The sequence below is a fragment of the Anas acuta genome, chromosome 2 (assembly GCF_963932015.1).
Source record: "Anas acuta chromosome 2, bAnaAcu1.1, whole genome shotgun sequence".
NCBI classification, from domain to species: Eukaryota; Metazoa; Chordata; class Aves; order Anseriformes; family Anatidae; genus Anas; species Anas acuta.
The window spans coordinates 16,779,463-16,803,976 of NC_088980.1; the positions used below are offsets into that span (position 1 = coordinate 16,779,463).

At 40.3% G+C, this 24,514-nt stretch overlaps 2 protein-coding genes across 6 annotated transcripts in view; one reads left to right on the forward strand and one right to left on the reverse strand.

Moving 5' to 3' along the window:
- The window catches only part of WAC (WW domain containing adaptor with coiled-coil), a 58,686-nt gene extending 36,686 nt beyond the window's left edge, over positions 1 to 22,000 (reverse strand). For 3 of the 5 annotated variants that reach the window (XM_068673637.1, XM_068673635.1, XM_068673636.1), the window contains exons 1-3: positions 21,186 to 22,000; positions 20,989 to 21,025; positions 19,347 to 19,542 (exon numbers count right to left, since the gene is read on the reverse strand). In XM_068673637.1, coding sequence (XP_068529738.1) covers positions 19,347 to 19,542; positions 20,989 to 21,025; positions 21,186 to 21,226 — 274 coding nt within the window. In that variant the 5' untranslated portion in view covers positions 21,227 to 22,000. The remainder of the gene's footprint in view (positions 1 to 19,346; positions 19,543 to 20,988; positions 21,026 to 21,185) is intronic. The other 2 variants (XM_068673638.1, XM_068673634.1) reach the window with 2 other exon arrangements.
- A 574-nt stretch (positions 22,001 to 22,574) lies between these two features.
- On the forward strand, positions 22,575 to 22,919 carry LOC137852536 (microtubule nucleation factor SSNA1-like). Its single transcript, XM_068674351.1, has one exon. It carries the CDS (start codon positions 22,575 to 22,577, stop codon positions 22,917 to 22,919), a length of 345 nt encoding a protein of 114 aa, XP_068530452.1.
- Positions 22,920 to 24,514: the final 1,595 nt, after the last annotated feature.

The following is a 24,514-nucleotide window of genomic DNA, read 5'->3' on the forward strand; positions in this document are numbered from 1 at the left end:
CTAACTTTCTTAAAAGAGAGGGATAAAGAGCCTTCTGTTTTTTAAAATATGTATTAGCTTATGTTAGGATGTAGCAATTCCAGAACTCCCTATGGATATGTCCACAGCACCGTCACCGTGACTTTGCTCAGCTCAATCATTTTTTGGGAAGGATTAAGTCTGGGGAGAGTTATTTCTAACTGCAGGTTGCCAAAAATGGCACAGCACTAGGGTTGTACAGAACTGCAGCAGTGCAACGGTGACAGCAAGCCGTCACTAACACTATCGCTCGTTATGAACAGGTCATAGGACAGGTTAAGGTTAAATTATCATAATTATCTTCAAGTCTTTCAAACAACAACAAAAAAAAAAACATCCTCCTCACTCATGCATGAAAATCAGCAGGAAGTACAAAAAGCGTGGTTCTGGGAACCAATTCAACACACTGGCTGTGACTTTATGCCTGCTACACATTGGAGGTTCTGCCATGCCAAGTCTCACTTTCTCTTTTTTTTTTTTTTTTTTTAAAGTACTCTCCTGATCCAAACTGCTGAATCAATGACATTTTGATCTGCAATGAGGCTTCAGCACTATGCTGGACTTGGAACCAGACATAACATAGGGTGAAGAAAATGCCTCATCCTGCAGTATAGTCAACTTTTTCAGTAGTTCTCACATTTAAGAAAAGTTGAAATTCTGAGTTAGGTAAGCATCAGAGAGTAATAAAGCACCTCATTTCTTTCCTTCCCTCCCATCTTTCATTAACAAGCTGAAACACTTTCACAAACCTCTACTAGCAACTACAGCATCAATTTGTAACCACCTTAAACCAATTTGCTCACTGCCTGATTAAAAGACTCAAACATACCGCCACGCAGTCAACCCTTTCCTCTGGCATCCAGGTGTCACAGCCTAATTAAAACGACTTCTGTCTCATATCATGCAGTATCAACAAACCTCCAACTGAAACAGCAGTATCAGAACACTGAGACACACTGAAGTTATCTTCAAAAGATAATCTACGATCCACACCAGCAAACGATAGGAAAATGCCAGTTTACATCCTTTCCAAAAAACTAACATTGAGAAATTAGGCAGTAAACACAATCACACACCTCCCCTGACATCCAAGATTTTGGCCAAGCACAAAGAGTAAGTTTATGGTAATTGCAGCAATGTACCATTGAACAGTACTGTACTGTATGTTAGTTAATTTTATACTAACATACACACAGAGCACTTATGATCCCTTTTTTGTTGTTGTAAGATATATATACCTTGTTAATATCCTCACTTTTGTCCGTAATAAAAAGTCTCAGTGCAGATAATACAAAGTTTACAAATGCCCACCAGCCAGGCAGAGAGCACAAAAAACACCCCCTGGCAATAATCAGTGCTGTAACTCAAAGCCTGTCCTTCCCCTTCACTCCCTCCAGCGTCAAAAGGGATTTATGAAGGGTTTTAGGACAGTCTCCTGTGCTCAGAAACCAGGCATATGGAAAGAAGCACTGGGCAGCAGAAAAGCAAGGAAGTTTATTCAACTTATTTATACTCCACAGATAGTGTTCTGTGACTCCCCTTTCCATCTCTTGGCTAACATACAACCCAATTTGTTCAACTGGAGACGCTGCTAGAATCTGACCCTTCTCAACAGCACAGACATTATTTGTTAACAGAAAGTTTAACAGCACGATAGTTTATGGTAGTGACACTTTATGGAGATAACTAATTAAGACTTGTTTAAAGAGTGAAAATGATACAGCCTTGGCGTGCTTAAATTAAGATGTCTGAAGTGTATTTCAGCTAACGTTAATTCCATGAAAATCTTTGTGCAGAACACTTTCTACAGTTCTACATAGGGGAGGAAATAAAATAACTTAATGGAAACACAATACCCAAGTCTCAGCAGTAACTGAACAGCTTATCACAGCCATTTTTATTTGCCAAATGTAAAAATAAGAAGACAAAACATGATTTTCTTCAGTACTTTTTTATGTGGCCTGCTGTATTGAAATAAAATATGGCTGTCTTCCATAGGCAACTAAAATCATAAAAAATTGCATTTTTCTAGCAGAGCAATGGCCTCAGAGAATATACCGACTGTGCAGTAACATTTTCCAGAAATTCATAACATACTAAGTTGAATGCAGAGTGCTCTGCCAAAGAAAGAAAACACTAGCCTGATCGCTCTACTACCCGATTAAATACTCATTATGCCCCCAGAAGCAAATGTTTTACACTGTGAGCAAAATAACTTACAGAGCCTCACTTCCTCTCCTGCCCTTCCTCCTCTCATGCCCTGTCCCTTATCTGGAACAGAGAAGCCTGTGCTGTTCTCTAACAGCTGGTTTTCAGGACAATCCTCCCTTTGGAAAGAAGTTTTCATCTTTTTCTCCAAGTTAGCATTTGCAGAAGCTTCTGTGGAAATCAGTCCAAGACCTTAGTGTAACAGTCATACATAACATGGAGGGGGACACGTTACTAATAAAGGATGAAAAGGATACTACATGCATATGTTTACTTCAGAAAAACAACATAAAAGTAGGTCTGTCTTTCTAAAATGCTAAGGAACACCTCCAGAAGGAAAAGGCAGGAGCAATAAAAAACCAGTTAAAGCCAAGGGCTTGCACTGTTTAACTAATAAAATAGCCAAGGAACTCCAAGATACTACTGATCATTAAAATGAAATATTAGCTTCTAATTTTCTCTTACACATTACAGAACACAAGTTTGCTATCTTCTGTTTACATCTCTATTTTAATTAGGTACGTCCAATATTATTTCAGAAACTGCAGTTTAATTTTGAGCCGAACAGCACAAACCCCTCTAGAAAGAACAGCAGTTATCTGCCCATCAGAAACAAAAGCAAAGGCAATAATAAAACAGCTCAAATTAAATTCACCCTGAGCTCTCACATATCAGTATCGAGGGATTTACTACTCCAACAGCTAGCAGGCAGGCTGTTTTCCTAGAGCTGCACTTTGGTCTGAATGGACCTAACAGCTCAGGTGCTGTATATCATCCCCTTCTAATCCGTTTTCTTCCTTGCTATAGCTACAGCAAAATAATTAAAGATTTTTGGGGCTGTTTTCTTCCTTCCCTTAACCCCCAGCCCATCCCCAGTTAACAGTGAGAAATCATTTTTTAACCTGCACACACTGCTGAGAACTATCAGGTTCAATGAACAAAGTTGACTGAATCTAGTGAGCTGCTGAAACATTTCATGTCCCAAGGCATTCCTTGTAAAAAGGCTAGGGGATGAAAAACATGTTTCCACTGCACTCCAGAAAAAATACAAACAAGCACCTGAAAAGAGTAAGATTTGGAGCACTACTACAACTACAAACAAGTTGGCAGCCAAGCCATCTCACTATTGCTTTTTTTGTTGTTGTTCCCTTCCTATTTTTATCTCTTGAATTACGCTTTGGTTCACATACAGAACAGTTTTATTCAGGTGTTTTACCAAAAATCAGGGAACTCCCTGTCTACCTTGGCATAGAGAACAAGAGGATAAACAAGTGCAGGTTGCCTTCCATGAGTCCTTTCACAACAATTACGAGGCTATCCAGGAATTCATAGTATAGAGCAAAGAAACAGAAATAAGATGCATGAATAAGCAGGGCAAGAGAGCAGCTGGCAAAGACAAATGTGTATCATTTCCATTTTCCAGAGGTGATTTTTTGACGCACCTTCATATCACTACACCGATTACTGCAAACAACAGATCCAAGTCTCCTCCCAGGTAGGTTACACATTTCAAAGATTTTTCTCTTTAACTGAGTTAATATATATGTTAACTCAAGATAAGGAGTTGGTTAGACGACAGAAACTTCAACCAAGCTACACAAAATGACTTTCTACCAACTCAAAAACTCCAAGTGCTTTGCATAAAGGTTTACCTTCTTAAAAAAAATATAAATATATATAAATAAATATACCGTATTTCCACAGGTGGTGCTTCCTTACATAGGCACGTAAACGTAAAACACTTCTAACATAGTATGTGAAGCTACCACAGAAGTCTCTCTCCCCTCACAAATCCCTACCAGTTGTTTGTTGTTCTTTTTTTTTTTTTAAAAAAAAAAAAACATACTGGCAGCTTTCTTGATATCTCAACTATCAAAATAAAAACAGGCAAAAAAGATTGAAGATATCTAAAACACCTGTAAAAATTTACATTGGTATTATTTCATTTCTGAGGATCAGTAAGCAGTATTATTCGAATGAATTTCCTGTTTCTCCTAAAATAAGGCAGCAGACAGTCAACTTCTTACCAGGAAAAGCTAGAACACCTTAGAAAGACTATATAGATTCTAAAGCAGACCCATTTAGACAAGTTGAAAAGTACACGTTGAGTTTAAAGGAAATTAAGAACTGTAAACGGACACCCAATTCCTCGTATTTCCATTTGCTATTTCCTCCCCTTGGATTAGGGCAGCTAATAGAGAACATTGCTAGCAACATCCTCAACACTGCTTAGCATGCCTAAAATGCCTGTCCCGGCATACCTAAGCTGCTTAACTCCTATAGGAGTTGGACTCCGTGATCCTTGCGTGTCCCCTTCCAACTCGAGACATTCTATGATCTTACTTGAGATCAATCTGCTTGAAAAAACAGCTTTAACAATTTTACACATGGGAAGTGTGAAAAGGTACTGTGAACTTCAGCAACTCACGGTCATATTCCTGACCCTCTAAAAAAATAGAAAAAAAACACAAAGCACCAACCTTCCCACTATTACGTCTTTTTAGTCTTGCACCACTTGCTAACGTTATTCCCCCTGCATTAGAGTGGAACATTACCCTAAGAAGTAATTAGATGTAGTTGAGAGTAAAGCAAAACCATGCTTTAGTTCCTGACTATAGCTCAGAAAACACTCATCTCTCTGATACAGAACAAGAAAGTGAGGAAGAGACTTTTTTCGTCCTTGAGCAAATGCTTTTTCATTATTTCGGGGTTCAATTATGACATGCAAAACAAGAGCGTCAAATTGATAGCCAGAACTCTTACCACAAACTTAAAATGATGTTATCTCAACTCCAACTGGATCTGCACAGCGTAAGGGCAATAGGCTGAATTTCCCCCTTCTGAGGCCTTGCCACAAAACCCTAGTGAACAGCCCTGCCACGACAATGCTGTAATACAGCATAAAGAGATGAAGTTTGGTGATAGAAGTCCAACAGCACCTCCACCACGGGCTTCCCTGTGCCAGGCAACGATATTCATTCCACACCAGCAAGAGAGATCAAAACAGCAAGGAGAGGGAAAAAAACAACAACAACAACAAAAAAACATTTAAAGGAAGCTAGTGCTCAATTTTTTTTGTATTTAAACCCTCAATACACAAAGGCAAAAATTCTGTTTGATCAATACTGTGTGGAACTAACAACCTTGCCTCAATACTGAGCACACTGTTATCATGTTAAAGCTATAAAACACCTTCACTCAGAAAAAAAGATTGTGTAGTGAACTACTGGTGACATTTTCATGCTTAAATTCTTTAAAAAAATGCACATTCCATGTCACGATTTGCCTAAAGGGAACTTTCTTTAAAGTTTAAGCAACAGTCATTAATGAAAAGGTTTCTTAAAAAAAAAAAAAAAACAACAACAGAAGCATTTGTTCACCTTCATTTCTGCTGTTTATCATGTTGCTAACATTCTCCTCAAAGAAGAAAGCAAAGAAAGCTAACTTTTATAAAAATCAGCAAGAATATAGACTTCTTTTATTTTACCCTATCATAAAACTGCATTATCCATCCCCACAGGCACACACAGATTCTGGTCACATGCCTCTTGCAAGACTTACATTCTTCTTTGCATCAAACTTCAGATGTTAATTTCAGAGATGACCAGACCATTTAAACGGTCAGAGTACTCTCTTGAGACTAAAAATGCATGAACAAAGTTGCCTCCAAAGAAGTGCAAGCACACAGAAATGGATCTCCTTGTGCCATTCAACATAAAATCTAGTTGAATATATACTACACTAGGTCTTTTTCGTATGCACGCAGTACAGTTACAAAAAACCACTCATTTATAGCAAGGATACACCTAAAGAGATTATTTTTATGCATACACTTATGTATACACATGCATGTAGATATTACACATACAAATAAAAGCACTGGGCTTTTAACATCATGGATTCCCAGCCAGTGTCAGGCTGGGAGTTCAGCACAGCTTAACGAAGGTGCTGTGCAATACAATTCTCCAACATGGAAAGCACACCAGATGATAATTATTCCCTCCTCCAAATTAATAATTCTTAAAAATACATAGAAAAATTCAACTGATCTTTCCTGGAATTTCCTTACTAGAAGAAATCCCAGGAAATCCTTACTCTCCACAAAAGCTGAAGTTTACACACTGGAAATACATTTTACGATTCCCTGGTTGCTGAAGTGTCTCATTTATTTCCCTAGCTAAGTAAACACTCACAAATGAGTGGAGAGAGATTGCAATCATTAGCACAGACAGCGTTTTGCCAGTAAGAAAGGTGAACTTGACATCACTTGAATTAGAAAATGATCATATTATTCCTCATATTACATCAGGTAAATATAGTATTCTTTCAGAAGAAGTGAGAAGATTTGAAAATTAAGTCTGCGTTAACCTGTCAGCTGCAGGTGTCTGAATAAGCAAAGCACTTAAGCAGGAGGTGCGTGAATGCCCGCTGATGTCAAGGGTGACAGCTGACATGAAATCACCATCAGCCAGAAGAATGTAATTACATGAAATTACCTCATTTGTTCCTCCTGTGTTTAAGTGCATTACCTAATTTGTATAGAGGAACCAACGCATAAACGTGCGTTCCATGGCAAAGAGCAAAGCCAGGACCCTGAACTTCAGAAGAATGAACCTGCAGCTCCTTGAAGAATTAGTGGATGGGATCCCCTAGGAAACTGTCCTTAGGGACAGAATCAGAGCCTGCAAATCTTTAAGGACACTTTTCTTACAGCACAACATCTCTTCATCCCCCTGTGTAAGAAATCAGGAAGGCAAGGCAGGAAAACAGCACAGCTAAGCAAGGACCTACACATCAAACTGAGGCGCAAGAAGGAAATGCACAGGTAAGGGAAGCAAGGACGCGGCCTGGGAAGAGTACAGGGATGCCATCCAGATGTGTAGGGACGGGACCAGGAAAGCCAAAGCAGAGGTGGAACTGAACCTGGCAAGGGCTGCAAAGAGTAACAAGAAAGGATTCTAGAGGTCTACTGCTCAGGAAAGGAAGGCCAAGGAGAGCATTCCTCCTCCAATAAATGAGAAGGGAGAAATGCTAACAACTGACACTGGGAGGGCTGAGGCACTCAATAACTTCAGAAGAAATGGATTTGAAAGGTAGAATATTCAGTGGATAAGGAATTGGCTGGTTGGCCACAGCCAGAGAGCTGGAGAAGAGAAGGCTCCAGGGAGACCTCATCATGGCTTTTCAGTACTTAAAGAGGGCTACTAGGAAAGATAGAGAGCAACTTTTTACGTGGGCAGACAGTGACAGGACAAAGGGGAATGGTTTTAAATTAAAAGAGGGGAGATTTAGATTAGAGGTTAGGAGGAAATTCTCTACAGGGTGGTGAGGCCCTGGCCCAGGCTGCCCAGAGAAGCTGTGGATGCCCCATCCCTGGAGGTGCTCAAGGCCAGGCTGGATGGGGCTTTGGGCAATAATTATTTGCCTTGACTAAAAAAACAAACAAAACACAAGACGTTTTTGCCTCTACATTCTCAAGTGAACAGGTATGTTTGAAACACAACAGTAGGGCAGATCATAGATTTCCTTCCATGTTTTTGTTACCGATAGGTATGAATAATTTACAGCTCAGCTACTCTGACAAGCTCAGTAACAAACGCACCCAGAGAAGTGTTGAAGAAGACTGTCGCTTTTGGAGGACATAAAACAGCAGGATATTTAAGAAATACAGGAAACCAAGGGAAAGCAACTGATCTGTGTAACTGCGACAGAGCTGTAAATACTGCTGCTTAAAAATGTTTCAGAAGACTGCCATGCCCTGTATTTTCTGAAACAGATCAGATTTCTACAGTAATATTCTCTTCCACAAAAACAAGTTTGAAGAAAAAAAACATCTTTCCAGGGATACTGGAACTTACTTCTAGTAACAGATGTAACAGGTTTGAAAAAGCGGTGCGTGGGGGAGATTTTTTTTTATTGGAAGGTTTAACTAGGTTGAGTTTTTTTTTTTTTTTTTTGTGGTAAAGCTCCAAAAAAGACAATTTAACATATTTACTTAGTTTGAAACCAGTAAAATATAATGCTAACACACCTATTACTATGGTTCTTTTTCAAATGATGATTTTTTTCCTTCAACAAAAAGGCTGATCCTCAGAATCCTGCAATAAGCCGATGTAAGATAACTAGTGGCAAAAGCAGAATCACTGAAACCTCAAATCCTTCGGTACAGTTACAGGAAAAAATGTAAAGCTCTCACATCACTAATAACAGACCAGAAATGGTTTATATTTTTTCTTCAAGATTTTTTTTTTTTAAACAAAAATTTCCAAGTATTTATTATCTCACTGCCTTTTGCTTAGGCCAAAATTAGTCAGCATGTTCACAGCTTCCCTTCTCACAAGCTTTTCTATGGTAGGCAGCTTCTCTGACAGAACAACTGCACGGGGTAATGACAGCACCAGTTCTGCGTGCACAGCTCTTCATGATAAAACAGAAAATTAAAGATGTTACTTTACCCCAGTAATGGCCAAACTTTTTGGTTTTAAAATAAAAGCAAATTGCTCATACTGGGGATTTAAACGCACAAACGAACACATCCCAGATAAACACACCTCCTTCCTCCTTATTTATCAAAATGATTCCACATCATTCCCTGTTCAGGATGCACCACATAGGAACTTCTATTAACTCAACTCTACACACATGGAGAGAGATGAATCTCTGTTCTTCCACTCCTAAACATGGCAGCATTTTGGGTTTTAGTCAACTGCCCATGAGGAGGCACAGACGAGCTATTTTTATTTACACTTCAGGTAGCTCTCTCAACTCTCTGAAGTTAGGAAAACGTTAAGAACGAATTTCACTTTATCAAATGAATTGGACTCACAAGAACACCTACACAGATTGTACTGCAAGAACTTCCTGAGCCACAAAAAACATGTGCCTCAGATCAAAATACTGTCACTTTGTACTGCTGTATAACACACTTTTTTTTGCATGTTTTTAAAGAAATATCACAAATAGCTTCAAAAAAGAGGAAAATGTAATTTTACAGAAGATTTCTTTAAAATTTCTTTTTTTTTTTTTTTTTACAATAAGAAGCTTTACTATCTTAACCACAGACTTTTATTATTTTAAACGTTAGTGAAATTACTGCAGAAAATGATGTGTGAGCAATTTCCATTCAATATTGCCTTATTTAATACTTAAATAAAACGGATTTGATCTTAATATAAACAGAAGTAACCTAGTTGATCCTGCTTCTCGTCTCATCCTGTAGCAATCTCAGTCTCTACACCCAGATCCGTTTCTCACATTCAGTCGAAGCTGAAGTTGAGGAAGGGAATCAGAAACATAGATAGCAAGGAGCCAGATGTCACTATCAAGCTGTCACCCTCCTATGTCCAACTACTTTGCCTGCTTCCTTTAGAGTCACAATGAATTACAAGGAAAGTATCCAAATAGATAAGTCAGCAGACTCTGGCATGGAGAGGAGAAAAACTGACAGCAGTTTCATTTGGATAATTGATCATGTATCTTGACTTCATCATCTTATACATAAGAAAAGGAAATTTTATTTAAAGCAAAGATTTCATAAGTTCTTATGAGTTACAAGTTCTTTCAGCTTATACCATGCCTCCTCAAGGAATTCTGCAAGACACACTAATCCTTTCTATTGAGTGAAAACATATGTATCACAATTCAGAAAAAAAAAAAGATTCTACATTTTAATTCTCAGTATACTTAAACCAAAGTTAACTGTAACAAACAAGAAAATGAAATTGGAAACATCAGGAAAAAAAAACAACAGTTTGATAAACCTAAAACCAACTTGAAAGATTATTTAAGTCAAATTATTCCCTAAATTCACATTATTCCACAAAAACATGATCTACAATTGACAAGTTTAATGAATACAACGCTTCTCTAATCCAAACAGAAATCTTTACCTACAGAGCGTATCAATTACTCTCTTTCAAATCAGTGAATTTAATTTTGAAATAATGCATATGTATGCTGGGGGGAGGGGAAGTAGAAGGGCCTTATAAATAATTCTGTAAAAAGCCACCCAGGCAAGCATGTCAACCTTTCTGTAACAAGTCCTGGCAAAGAAAACAAGAAACTCAAGAACTTTACATTTGTTTTGGCATATGCAAATTCTGCAAACCTGAAACAGTAAAGCAATTTCATGATACTCAGATACTGTCCAAATAGATGAAGCTCTGTAGTTACGGCCAACTCATACTAAAAGCCAATCTGGCAAATATAACAACCAGTCAAGCAAATCAAAGCATATATGCTGCCAATAGATCTGTCATAGTTTCACTTGACCTCAAAACAGCACTCAGAAGAACATACTCTCCATGACCAAAAATCCTACAATGCAATAGAAACTATGTTCACAGGTTTGTAACTCTTGGACTTGATGATCTTAAGAGGTCTTTTCCAACCTGTATGACTGTGATTCTATTCTATGATAACCTTCGTGTGCCATGAGCTAAGTTCAACCACTCGGGAAAAAAAAGTTATCACAGGAGTATTACTTACAAAGTTAACTAACAATTTTTAATCTGTTCCATTTTGAAGAGGCCACTAATCTAGATCATTTGAATAACAAATATTCACATTATTGTTTTATCTGCCAGTGGATCTCTGAACAGCTAGTTCAACTTTCTGCACTGAAGATGCCTCTGAGAACTGTCTTTAAGTAATTCTGTTTGAAAACATCTAGCTCTGCAAAAGTTGTCACAGTAAGCTTCCCCAATTGTTACTGACAACAGCAAAAATTGTGCTTAATTTCTATTTTCTGAATACTTCAGTTAAGCTAACTGGATCTTGCTGCACCTTTGTTTGCTGAAGAACTCATTACAATTCTTTAATATGAATGAATATTAAAGTATGACATTTCTTTTCATTGTAGTTATTAACTGAATTAAACCCTTAATGCTTCCATTGCAACTAAGCCAAGAGTTTATCACGTCTCTCCTTCTAAGGCCCAAATATCAGTTACAGCCTTTTTTTTTTTGCCTCTTCTCTGAAAGTCTCCGTGTTTGCATCCTTCCTAAACTGTGAAAATCAAAGCAGAGACTGTATTCCAATAGCTGTCACATTAGCTTTAAGAGGTAACCTCTCTCAGGTCCTACTTGATATCCTCTGATTATAAAGCCTTTCTGGCTAACACTGCACTCAGTATTTATGCTCTTAATTGCGTCAGGAGTTTCACATCTGTTTTAAAAGTCATCGCTATCTGCAGTCATCTTCCTTCTCTTAATACTTCCACTCCTTCCTGTAACATTTCACACAGCAGACCACTTTTTACCTGCAGATAAGTTAGCATTTGCACTTTTACGTAGCTTTGCCAGCTCTGTACAATTAAAACAGTTTTTATTATTTGTCATTCAGTGACAAATTATTGACAAATTGTGAAGAATCCTAAGATTTCTTCCTCACAGAAGAATCTAGTTCATTTTTGAGCACCTAGCCTTTGCTACTTGGATCAATACTGCATTACATGCCTTTTTTGAGCGATGACAAAAGCAGGAAATTATTTTATCGTATCACTGTTGTAGAAACAAAATTAGGTGTGTCTTAAAAGCAAAACAGAAAAATTACAGCATCAAACTTTGACATACTACTCCCTTTCAACACTTCTCGTTGTAACAGGCACAGCAAGAAACAAATTATTCCAAAGTAGCATGGGGTCTAATCAAGAAAGGCATTTAGGTATCTTGTTTTCCATTCCCTTCAAACACACCGTTAATGCTGCTGCATGCACAGAGTCAGAAGTCAAGGCCACAAACGTTTAGCAGATTTCTCATAAAGAGAAAGTGAATAATGAGGTCTCTTGTCAGTCATCCACTCAAAAATGCATCTCCCTTTCCAATAACTTGGAAGTCAGAATGTCCAACTGGATGTTATTTTTGAGTAGTGCTCCAAGAGTCTCCTTTTCATCAGTTTCTAGTCAGAACCAAGTATAATTTGTCTTAAAACATGCATCTTAACCTCACAAGCTTGAAAGCACTGAGAAGAATCAAGTGCTGTCCAAAGAGAAAAAGGATGGATACACAAGCATCTCCTTCTTTCAGACCTATTAACCTGTGGCAAGATGATGGGAGTCTGCCAGTATTCATCCACCAAACTCTGATTTGCAGGAGATTCTCCTCCCTCAACAGAATTTCTCACGAGACACTCATATTTCTCCGAGCTATGCGGGACAACTCCAGGCTGTTTTGCTGATAACCAAATTTTCTGAAGAGCTGAACTGAAAATCAACATTCAAGGGTTTTATTTTTGTTTTCATTGAAGGCCTGAGAAAAACTATCTGCAGCAGGAAAATATTTGAAGTGAATGTCAGGGTCAAGAGATGTCTTTGGAATAATTTAAAACACTGTTAAAATTTACAGGATCAACTATTTGTTTTTACAAGCTCACACCTCAGGAATTGACAAAATTTTGTCCCTTATATATTACCATAGATTTGTCAGTCACTGCAGATGAATGAATTTTGAATGAATTTTGAAGTACTGTTCCACAAAGCAACACTTGGGACAAAAATTTCAATCAATTGGTAACTGGCGTGTGGTAAAATTCTAATATTCTTCCATGTGCATAAAACTGCAGACAGAAATACAACGTTCAGCAAAAATCTGTTAAGCCACAATTATTATTGGTTAGTATTTTTAGTAGCACCAAAGGAATACAGGTTTATTCCAAAAACCCCTGCATCATTAGGCTAGTCTTTCCAAGGGATAAAAAACACTACTTCACTAAAAGAAAAAAAATGAAACCTGTGCAAAACAAATAAGGAGAATAAACCTGGTAGTAGATAAACAGTGCTCTTTTATGAACGCTGTCTATTATAATATTGGGATAAAGGAACTGCTAGTGAGGTAGTGAACTTAAGAACGTTTTCTAGGATAGTTTTATTGTGAAAAGATAAGAAATCTTTTAAAGTCCTTGAAGAACAGAAACAGAACCATCGAGTGCTGAAGTTACAGCAGAAACACCTGCCGTTAAATACAAAAATGTTCTGGGACCCTTCAGAATTCAAGAGAAAACACTAACAGGAGATCAATCTTGCTCAACATGTATAAACGCTTCTCTCTTCAGATGTTAAAGTCCAGAAGTTCATTTTTGCATTACAACCATGTATTGGCAATGCAAGGGCCTAAAAGCATCACTGTCAAGAACTGTTTTTCAATGACAGAACACTTTTTTTTTTTTTGCCTTACTGAAGAACTTACGTAAAGAACGATTTCTCTGTACACCCAGAGTAAAGATATTCCTAGAAAGTGCCTATATGAAGCTTAAATGTAATTCATGCTGCAAGTTTGGTGCCATTACACTACTGTTTTCCACCAGAAAGTTATTACAGCATGTTGAACTAGAAGACACCTTGCAGAGGGCAAACGACACTGCAATGAAAGCACCTCTTCTCTCAGCCAAACCAGACAGGCCTTTCCCTGCAAGTTCTGCATAATTTAATGATACTTGGCTTACTGATAGTTGTATGGATTAACTAAAAGAGCATGAAAAACAAACGTAAATTGTGAATAAACATTATTTCCTCTCACAGAAAACAGCACTGTCACAACCAGCAGTTCAGGAACTAACTTTAAGCAGGGGCCATTGCACAGTACAGAGTGATTCCAGAAAAAAAAATTAAAGAAAAAACAAACATAATTTACAAATTGCTATCTTTACTACTGCCTGGCAGCAGGCAACTCATCAGAATCTACCAGTTTTCGTTGCTGCTTCTCATTTTCAGAAAAGCAAGCCAAAAGTACAAGTTCAAAAAGCCCAGGCAACAGTTTGCAGAAGTGGAATATACAGGCTAAGGCTAGGAGCATACCTTCAGAAAGCAGGACCGTAAGTAAACTCAACACAAAGGAACACTTCTTATGTATCAATGATACATATTAAAAACTAAAAGCAATTTGTCATTGACATTTTGCACTTCAAAACTAAAGGAAGTGCATACAGAAGTTATATCACTCACTGTGACTCCATTATCACACTTTCCATTTTTCTATTAGAGATTCTCACAGAAGAAGAAAAAAAGAAAACAAAATCCAGCAAATCCAGCCAAAAATACAGAAAAAAATCAGAAATGTTGCCAAACATATGGAGTGAAGTTATCTTCTATCTACAATTTCCAAGTTTTGAAACAAACTCTTAAAATTAATTGCAACCAATTGAAGGTACTAATATTAGTGAAAAAAAGCAAGCTTTTATCCAAAACTAGGAAGCCACAGGAATCGACTTTTTCTGTCTTTTGTGTGTGCGCATTTGTCTATAATTCAGAGAAAAGCTGAAGTACTAACAGGTTCTGGAAACAAATTTTTTAAATAATAATAATAATAATAATAATAATAATAATAATAATAATAAATAACAATAATAATAAAAACGGGGAAAAAAATCCCACTTCCATCAGAGCCATCCAAACTACTAGCAGTAAGTAGCAGAGTTTCTTTTTATTTTGTTATTTATTTTAAAAAACACTTTTATGTTGGGGTGGGATGCAGCTTTCAAAGCATGTTTCAGGGATGATCCATGCTCATTTGGATCACAGACTTCTCTCATCCCAGCTATCTCACGGTTACTGTGAGAGAACTGTTTTCATAGTAATGAATAATAACTTCAACAGCAGCTAACAGTGACTCAACCCTTCACTATGATTCACTATTCTCAGACTTCCCTCTTTCCAGCAGTCCTGTAATTTCCTCTCTGCAGCAAGTGCTGCACAGGTAGCACTTGACTCTTGCACCTGCCCTAATGCCCTGTTCGTTTCTGACTGGTGGTCAACGATCGTGCTAATTTATTGATTTATTTATTATTTATAGTTTATTTTTCAAATGCCAGCTTCTTGTCCTCCTCTCCTGTGAGCATTGCTTACACAGGAAAGAAAAGCTAGCTTCCTGCTTCCAGCTGTTCCGTGTTCCTTTTGCAATGAGCATTCTGAACTCCTTCAGGAACCACTGGAAACAAAGCACGAAAACAATTCATGACAGAAGCTCCCAGCAGCAATTCCATAAAACTAGGGACTCATAAAATATTCCATTCAGGCCCTGCTAGCAGTAGCATTTTGAATGTTAGAACTGTATCACAGAGCAGAGGGAGTTGTTACTGAGAGTGCTCTTGACAATTAAAAAAAGCATGCAAAAGAAATATTCACTAAAGTTCAGTGATATTTTGGAACTTCAGTATCACAAGTTACAATCAAATTTTATGAAAATAGCATACACAGCATACAATCCAGCTAAAAAAAATCATGCTGTGCATACTAATGTTCTCCATTGATGTTAAACAATTTATTATGATCATAACATGAAGTAAACATACATTTCCAACGTCTCAAATATAAACGTAGTGAAATACTCAGCGTTTTCTTCACTATAATAAACAACTGTGTACATGTAGTTAAATTGAACTCTTTTTTTTTTTTTTCCCCCTCAAGAAGTTTTGCTAAGTATCTTTTCTATCATTAGTTGGTCTTTCTGGCACATATATTTCAGTAGGAAGAAACTTCAGAAGGAAAACAAAACAAAACAACGTGAAGGCCACATCTTGCAATTCTTACTCCTAAATAACGTGTATACACACACACATACACACACCCTTCCCCCTCACAGCATTCCCAAAGCTACCCTACACATCTGACCTCTTTGCTTTCTTTCCTGTACTTTTATACTGATATTATCACTTCCTTTATAGCTTTGAAAAGGCCTACAAGGATCATCCACCATCCTTGGGCACGGGAATGCTAAAATCTTTGTATTTCCCTTTTCTTTTTAATGGAAACACTCTTCCCCTTCTGCAAGGCCCTTCATACTTCTATTCCCTGTAAACAATGCCAGCTGTAATTCCCTATTTGTTACTGTTAAGGAACTTCACACTTGAGTTGGTCTCACAGGACTCCTAATCTCTTCAAACTCCACACTTGCCTATAGCAGCTGACCTAGAAATAAGAGATACAGAGAAGGGGGGAGCTGTTCATTATGTTTCAAACCCCTGCACACAGGGACAATATCCCCATGCACAGGGACCTGAAGGCAAAACCAAAGTTAATCCAGCACTTTTACATGCTAGACTTACCAGTTCTCTTTGGAAAGCAGGGATGTGACAAAAACTTGCAAGTTTTAGGATTAGTACAAGGTACACTTCGAAGTCCCTCTCCAGAGAACCTCCTGTCTCTGTACGTAGTCTCTTTCCACAGAAACCATGCTGTAAGCAACTCTGAAAAATGCTTTGTTTGCACTGTATCAGTATGGAGGGCCTACCCCAACCCAAGTTTTAAAGCCTTAATTGTAAGCAGTTAAATTTCTCACCATGGATACAGTTCTACAAACACAAAAGATTCTGCTACAAATACTACAGAAATAAGGGATGATGACAAATACCTTTACACAGGTACCAAAGCTGTTTGCAGTGGGAGGTTCTACCATTTCTGAGGTATTCATTTGAAATCAATTTAATTATAGCTCTTACATTTTATATGCGTCCACTCAAATCTTTAAATTACACTTAGCCAGTTCTGTATTTACCACAAAAAAGTGAACCAGTCATGACTAAATGAGTCTGAAATACCAATCAGCATGCTGTCCTGGTGTATCTTTTTTATCACTTGACAGCAAAACTTAGTAAGGGTATACAGGAATGACTTCTCAAAGACTAACTTGAAAGGGAGCAGGTTCGGTTAATTCAGCTTTCTGTTCAGCAATAACACTCCACATTTTTGTTTTATTTTCTAAGGGATGAGAGAAAAACAGATGGTTTGTTTGGGGCTTTAATGCAGTTTGGGGAAATAAATACTGGAGATTTTTCAATGTCATTTGTTTTGATAAGTTCAGCTGAATGATAGGAAGGCAGTAATACCTTTGTAGTAGTTACAAATCAAGCACCTCTCATTTTAAAATAACGCAGGGCAACTACAAAAAAAAACACAACCAAGCCTATTTTACACTCATGAAGTAAAAAAGTCATATTAGGACTTTGAAGAAAATTTTTAGCTTTTTTCAATTTTTTTTTTACCAGCTCATTTAAACAAAGACAGACTTTTCCTTTTTCTCCCTTGTATGTCTGCACCTGCAAAACTGTGTTAATATTACAACAAACAGTACCTCAGTGCACTTCAGCAGACAGAGGGCATGGTAAATTATTAGATGATGTCTTTTGGATATTAGCAACGTGCAAACGTCCACATTTACCTACATTCTAACACCTACCTTCAATTCATAATGACAGAAAGATTCAGTAAGTCATAGTGGGACAGAAAAAAAGATCCAACAAGTGCAAACCTGTATGTAGTTACTCTGGAAGACAAAGTTAACATCCTCCTGCTCATACCTGCTCAACTTTGTTTTACTATATACAACGCGTAGTGCTTAACACAACTTTGGTTGTTTTGATTATGTTCTGAAACCCTTAAACTGGCACCAAACTAACCTTATTAACAGCACACACACACACAAATCACTTAGCCATTCCATTACAGATGCTTATGTTTCAAAATTACTAACTTCCCTCAAACTGTTTAAGACTACTTCCTTCTCCTAGTCTACTAACATACGATGTAGACAGAAGCACTTTCAGATCAGAATAAAGGATTTTTTTTAATTGTGTTTGCAGCCTTAGTAAGGAGAAGGGGCAGTAAGTTTCTAAGTGTTCCTTACACTTACAGAACTACAAATATTTCATTTTCCTCCATCATTACTGTGAACACCTGCACGTCAGGTCATTTACCAGCTACTCAATCCAGCCAGACTCAGTGAGAACTTCAGAATATCTTTCCTATCCTTAAGAACAGTTTCAGTACTCAAATAAGCAAATGTGCTCCCCATATAGAGCCTCCAGATGTTTTCATATATGCGTAACTCCACCAAACGTAGCTGCACTGAAACAAAAAAATTACTGATTGTAGCAAAACTCAGCAGAATTACAAGAGTATGTAGGACGAATATCTTCAGACAGGTGAACAGGAAAGAGAAGGCCGATTTGTGTCTTGGAAAGTAGCACAGAACAGCAGCCTACCAGTTTTACACATGCATTTGATTGTGAGATTCCTACGCCTTCAAGTATGATCAAATATAATGAAAACCAGCATACTAACACAAGATGTATGTTTTTGTAATTCTTCTACAGAACCGTATCACATTATCAGTGGTCTACAGAGCCTCTGTATTAATCCAAAAAAGGAGAAAAATTAGGAACTATAAGAACACTTGGGTATCATAAATATCCTTGTGGTAGTGAACTAGTATATTCTAAACGGGACTTCCAGACATTTTACTTAAACTATTACAAGAAGGAACAATCCTGCAGCATAAATATATCCGTACATCACAGATTGTTAACTTTATATGGAACTTTGAATCAATGCTTCTTTGTTCCAAGTTCTCTACTGGAATACTTTATATTTGTTCTTCATATCAAGTTAGAATACTTACAAAACTGGGAACAGGCTTCCAAATTCAGTCAGTAAACACAATTTGCTAAACTATAGCTGTTACATCTTTTATTAAAAGGAAAATCCTATTCTTTCCTGTTTCTAGGTGGTAGGGATAGAAAATAGTATCAGTTAAGAAATATCTGGGCATGTTATTACTATCTATCGTGTCCTGTAAAAACACAGGTGAGCTGACTCTAAGCTTCTGCCAAGAGGGATTCTAAGTACTATCTTTGATTATCATTCTAAGATTGTTAAGAATTCTACACAGCATCTAAATATGAAGCTTTTCTTCCTTTTTATGTAGTTATGTGTTTCAGAGGATAAACGCCATAGTAGAGCGTTACAATACACAAAATTATGTTAAAACAGCAATGTTATAGTCTCTAAGACAGCAACACTAGTGAAAAGTAATCTAGAATACCATTTCACGTTATTGAATGTTGCTGCATGTCTAAAATAAGTCAGACATACTAATTTAAAAAAGGAAAGTTTATATAAGCTTTATGATCCAAACAGAAACTCCTACACCTGTAAAAATAAGAAAATCAATAGATATTATACTGCCAAAATGACTGCTTCCAACGAAACGTGCATTTTGGTTTCTCTGTAGTTTTCCAAGCATCAAGGTATACCATTTAGTGCAATGTTCCCTTCACCTGAGTGGTAACTGCTCAATTTTGATACTTATGAGGATTAGTAATTGCTTAAATAAAGGTTAAAGATAACTCACCACCATCCCTCTCTCTAACTCTGTGAGTATGCACACTTTTTGCTTTACTGTGCCCTGTGTTGTCACCGTATTTGTTTTCAGGGCTATCAGAGCGCCGCAACATTTTATTTGGTGGTGAAGGATCTGTGGTGTCTCGCATCTTGTCATGACGGTGATCACCACCACCGGGGTGACTCTTGGATGAGTACTTAAGAGCCTGTAACAGAAGATCGCAAGAGAGCAGGCATTGACATTAGACAGAAAGTCACAGAAAAAAATTAACATCAGATCTAAGTTTTAGACCTCTTTCCAAAATACTTTTAAAGGTAATTAATTTTTCATTTCCCATTTATTAATCAACATTAGCCTTTCTAATTTTAATTACCTACATTAAAGCAACAAGTTCTGTAATTAGAACTCAAACCATTTGCTCCCACCATGATCCAAAGTTAACAACTGCCGTTAGGATGGACCTAATTTCTTTATCTTTCCAGTGATGGACTGCATGCTTTCAGCAGTACATAGGCTGCAGTACTTCTGACACTTCTGGGAAAAGCACAAGTTCTGCTGATATTAAGAGAATAAACAGAAAGTTGCATTGAATCAGTGTAAACTTTGAATATGTCCTCCAGACTGTAATCGAGGGTGCTCAGTTTCACCTTAAACTTTTGTGAGGTGGATTTCAGTACTAGCAACCTGGTAACAGATGTAATAAAAATCTAGTTTGGGGAGCGTGTAACTTGACAATTTGGGGAACATGTAACTTGACAAATTAATTTTAAAACGTTTACCAAAAATGACATATTCTGCCTCTCTCTGACGTGCTTGATTTTGCAGCTTGAGCTTCTGAGGGGCAAGTGTTTACATTTACATGAACTGTCACTGACAGCTGCCCTGGACTGTCAGATTGCTCTTCATGGTGGCACAAATACCCAGAAATGTAATAAAACACTTCCATTATGTGCCCTAAGGAGAGCAATATCACCACACGCAGCATTCCCCACATTCACACCCTGAGAACCGATTTTTTTTTTTTCCCCATAGCCAAGACTGAGGAATACAGCACCTGCCTGACGGAAATCCAGGTTATTGCCAGCAGCTCAAGGCTCTGATGTTCGGCGAAGGAGCCCAGCAGCTGGCAACCGTCGAAATTAACCCTCATTCCACCCCCCCCCCTTCAAGTTACTCAGGGTCTCCAATCGAGCCCTGCTCAGGTTTCAACCCACAGCCGCAGTTTTGGGGCGAAGAAAGGGCTAAAGAAGGGGGGGCGGGGGGGTGGAACAAGCCTCCTTTTGTTTTTGGGAGGCCCCCACTCACCTCCCCCCGGGGGCTCCGCTCCTCCGCCGCCGACCCCGAGCCGCTCTCCCGCCCCTCCCCGCCTCTAGGCCCGAGCCCGGCCCGGCCCGCACTAGGCCTCTCCTCCTCGGCCCGGCCCCGGCGGCCTCGCAGCAGCTCCACAGCCCCGTCCCCTCCTCGGGCAGCCTCCCCCCGGCTCCTCACCACCCCCTCAGCGCTCCGGGGCCCCCTCAGGGCTGCCGGGGGGCGGCGCGGCCTGCGGCGGCGGCCGAAGCCTGGGCTGGAGTAGCTCCCCCCCCCCCCCCCCTTCCCCTCCTTCCCCTCCCCTGCTCCTCCTCCCGGGCCTAGCGGCCGGCGCTGCAGGTACCTGGTAGGGCTGCGAGTCCCCCCTGCGGTCGTGACAGCTGGAGAGAGAAATGGAGAGAGAAAAGAGAGAGAAAAGAGAGAGGCGTTAGGAGGAGGCGGCCCCGGGGCAAAGGGGGGGGGGGGGGTGGGGGGGGCCCCACAACATGGCGGAGGGGCCGGGGGCCTGAGGAGGAGGAGGAGGAGGAGGAAGGGATTTACCCATCACTGAGTCTCTGCTGTTTCCTCGCATACATTACCATCAATGCCCGGCCTGTGTGCGTGAGTGTGAGGGCACCAGCAGGCGACGGCCGCGGCCGGGCCACGGGCGCCGAGGGGGGAGGAGGAGGAGGGGGAGGCAGCGCTCCGCCTCACCGGGGGCAGGCAGGCAGAGCACGGCGGGGGGGGGCGGCTGGGCTGCGAGCAGCGCTCACGGGCCCATCTCCTCCTCCTCCAGACGCCGGCAGCTCGGCCCCGTGCCCGCTCAGACGCCCCCGGAGCGCCGAGGCCGCCGCTGTGGGAGCCGCCGCGGCCGCCTCCTCCCCCCGCTGCGCCGCCCGCCGCCGCCGCCGCCGCTCCTCCAACTACATCCGGGAAACGCGGGCGCCGCCGCGCTCGGGCAACGTCGGCTCTTTTCGGCTCTTTCCGCCGCGCGCCGTCCCCGCTGTCCCCTTTGCTCTCGGGCGACTCTGCCTTCGGCAAACATCGGCTGCCTTCGCCCAGCCCCACGCCCCCCGCTCCCCGCCCTTCGGCAAACATCGTCTCTTTCCGCCGCTCCCTCCCCCCGCCCTCCTCTGCCGAGCGCTACCTGTCTTCGGAAAACATCGGCCGTTTCCGGAGCGAGGGCTCGGGTTATTTTCCACCCCCCCCCTCACCCTTCGGAAGCGCTCGGCTCTTTCCGCCACCCCGCTCGGCGCGGCCGTTGGCGGCGCTGAGGGGGCGAGCCCGGCGCTGAGGGGACCGCAAGAGGCGGCGGGGGGCAGCGATGGGGCGCCCGTAAAGGACCGGCTCCGGCTGCGAGGTAGGAAAGGGAAGGTCCCGGCTCGCCTCCCCTTCCGCCCGGGGACTTGATGTATAGGCAGGAGCCATTTTGTGCGCGGCGCGGCCGCGGCCAGGAGGCGGCCGGCGGGGAGGAGGTGGTTGTAAGATGTCCCTGGGGGGCTGCGCTGCTTCAGCATCCCCCCTCAGGGGGATGGGGAGAGGGGCGCTGGAGGCTCGGGAGGGGGGTGGTGGGGCTGGGGGGGGTCAGATTGGGTGAGTTGTGGTAAATTTGGGCTCTGGGGGTGAGGGGAGATGCCTTATTCCCCTTATTTTGCTTAAAACCTGGTGGGTGCTGTTGGTTGTGCTTGTTGAGCCCCCCTGCTCAGCCCTCTCTGCCTTCTGTCTTGCCCCCATTCCATCAAGGGACACAGCATGGCCCTCCTCAAAAACAGTGTATAAACATTGAACAGCGTATCCTCACCTTGTCTCAGCGTTATCATCACATTATACACGCTAACTGTTACAGAACTTTCTATTTTCTCCTTGTTTCCCTTTGTTAGGGTGCAGAAGGCTGTTGCCAAGAAGGGGACCTCAGGAAGCCGTGGCAGAGCTCGGGCATAGGAGTGGAGGATGACTCAGCCGGGAGCTATTCTTCAAGGTTACAATAATGAGCTGGTAAAATACATTGAAGACTTGTGTATGCAAAAAGAGGAGCTGAACAAACAAATCCAGCAAGCAGAAGAGGAAAAAAGTAAGCTCCAGCATGAAATTCAAGCCCTGAATGAACAATTGGAGCATGTGTCTGAAAACCTGGACCAGAAGATAGCTTTGCGGAATGATCTTAGCAAAATTCTTAACGAAGCTGAAACTGCTTACATGAAGATTTTGGATAGTTCTAGAACTTTGCTTAATGTCCTGAAGAAGGAGGTGGGAGACTTAAAGCATACCCCAGAACTGAAAAGTAATGTAACGTGAAACTGTCAAGTGTTTGGATTCCAAAGTACTAAAATTCTGCTAGGTGAGACATGGCTAGCCGCAGAACTCTACCTCAGCAGTGCAAATAGAGAGGGACTTTCCCTTCAGCCTTCCTATACAATTCCCATGGTTTTTAAATGCATTAGAAAAAATGTAGATTAAATAGATGAAATAAAGTTGCTGTTTTGTTATTAACAAAATCTATATAGTCACTTAAATCACTGCAAAGTTATTGCAAATACATAGTTGAGGCAGATTTGAGGCTGTCAGTTTTTCATGTGGTGATGTTTCAAGGCTGTTCTGAAATACAGGAAAAAAACATCTTATTTTTGAGCTTCAGGTGGTTGCTGCTGAATGCCTGAATATTACTTTAAATCTGGACAGATCTCTTACCCCCACCTGCCTTCCCCTGCCCTTTTTTTCTTTTCCCTACTTCCCCAGCTAGGAGAAAGCCATTGTAAAACTAATGGATGCAAGTAAATCAGATAATACTTCTTTTCACTTTCTGAATACTTAGGGGCCAAATACTTAGGAACCAGCTACTTAGCTCCCTCCTTTTAAGGGGTTCGGAGGTTTCTTTCTGTTGCATGCACAAAGACAGACAGTGTTTACAGTCATCTCCTACCTGGAATTCAGTTAAGGTAAGAAAACATGCATAGTGCAGGGTATGGAAGGTTAAACTGTAAGAATCCACATGGTTCGTGCATTTTCTGAAGCTATACTCGAAAACCTTGTATAGAAAGGAGTCACGCTGGTGAAAGGTTTAGGTACAAGTACGTGCTCTCTGCTTGCAAGGCACAGCACTACAAGCAGCTATATATACACCATGTATACTGGGGCTAACTAAAAAAGAGATTGTAAAGAAGAGTGAACAACGTGGAATTTAGAGAAATAAATAAAAATGGAACTTTTAAGAAAAAAAGAGATTGGAGGTAGATGGGCAGCTGTTATCCATTCTTATGGATGAGGCACGTAGTTCAGAGCCTTGGGATGAGGACTCCAAACTGGCAGAGATCTCAGTCCTGTTTCCTGTATCTAGAAGTCACAAAGTCTCTCTGTGTAAGCACATGAATTTTGTCCTGCTTGTTCACGTATAGCGTCAACTTTAACCTGTTTTGTAAGTCAAATCTTCATTCTGTAACAATTCACTGAATTGAAACAAGTGCAATTGCAATTTCCCTACTTGATAACCATGTGTCTCTCAGGTGCGAGTATAAAGGGTATGCAGATGTGAATGGTTTCGGTAACGGCTCTTCACCAATAATTATAAGCAAATTTTATATCCTTCTGATTGCTATGCTCCATCTTCTGCAGCAGGGATTAGCGTGAGGGAGCTAATCAACAACTGCGTAGCATTTCCACTGGCTTCCCCTGAGTAGCGCTGAGGTGGTAAAATGAGATAACCTCAGGAGTACTGTTACTGTTGTAGTACCACCCTATTCATGGCACCCTTGTTTATACTGAACTGAAGCATAAAAGCAAAAATGTTTTTCTTTTAGTAGCTGAAGGTGATTTGACTGGATGTATCTTGGCATTCTCTTTCCCCTTGGTCTGGTCATGGTAGTAATTACATTGCAATAGGATGTCTCTGAAAA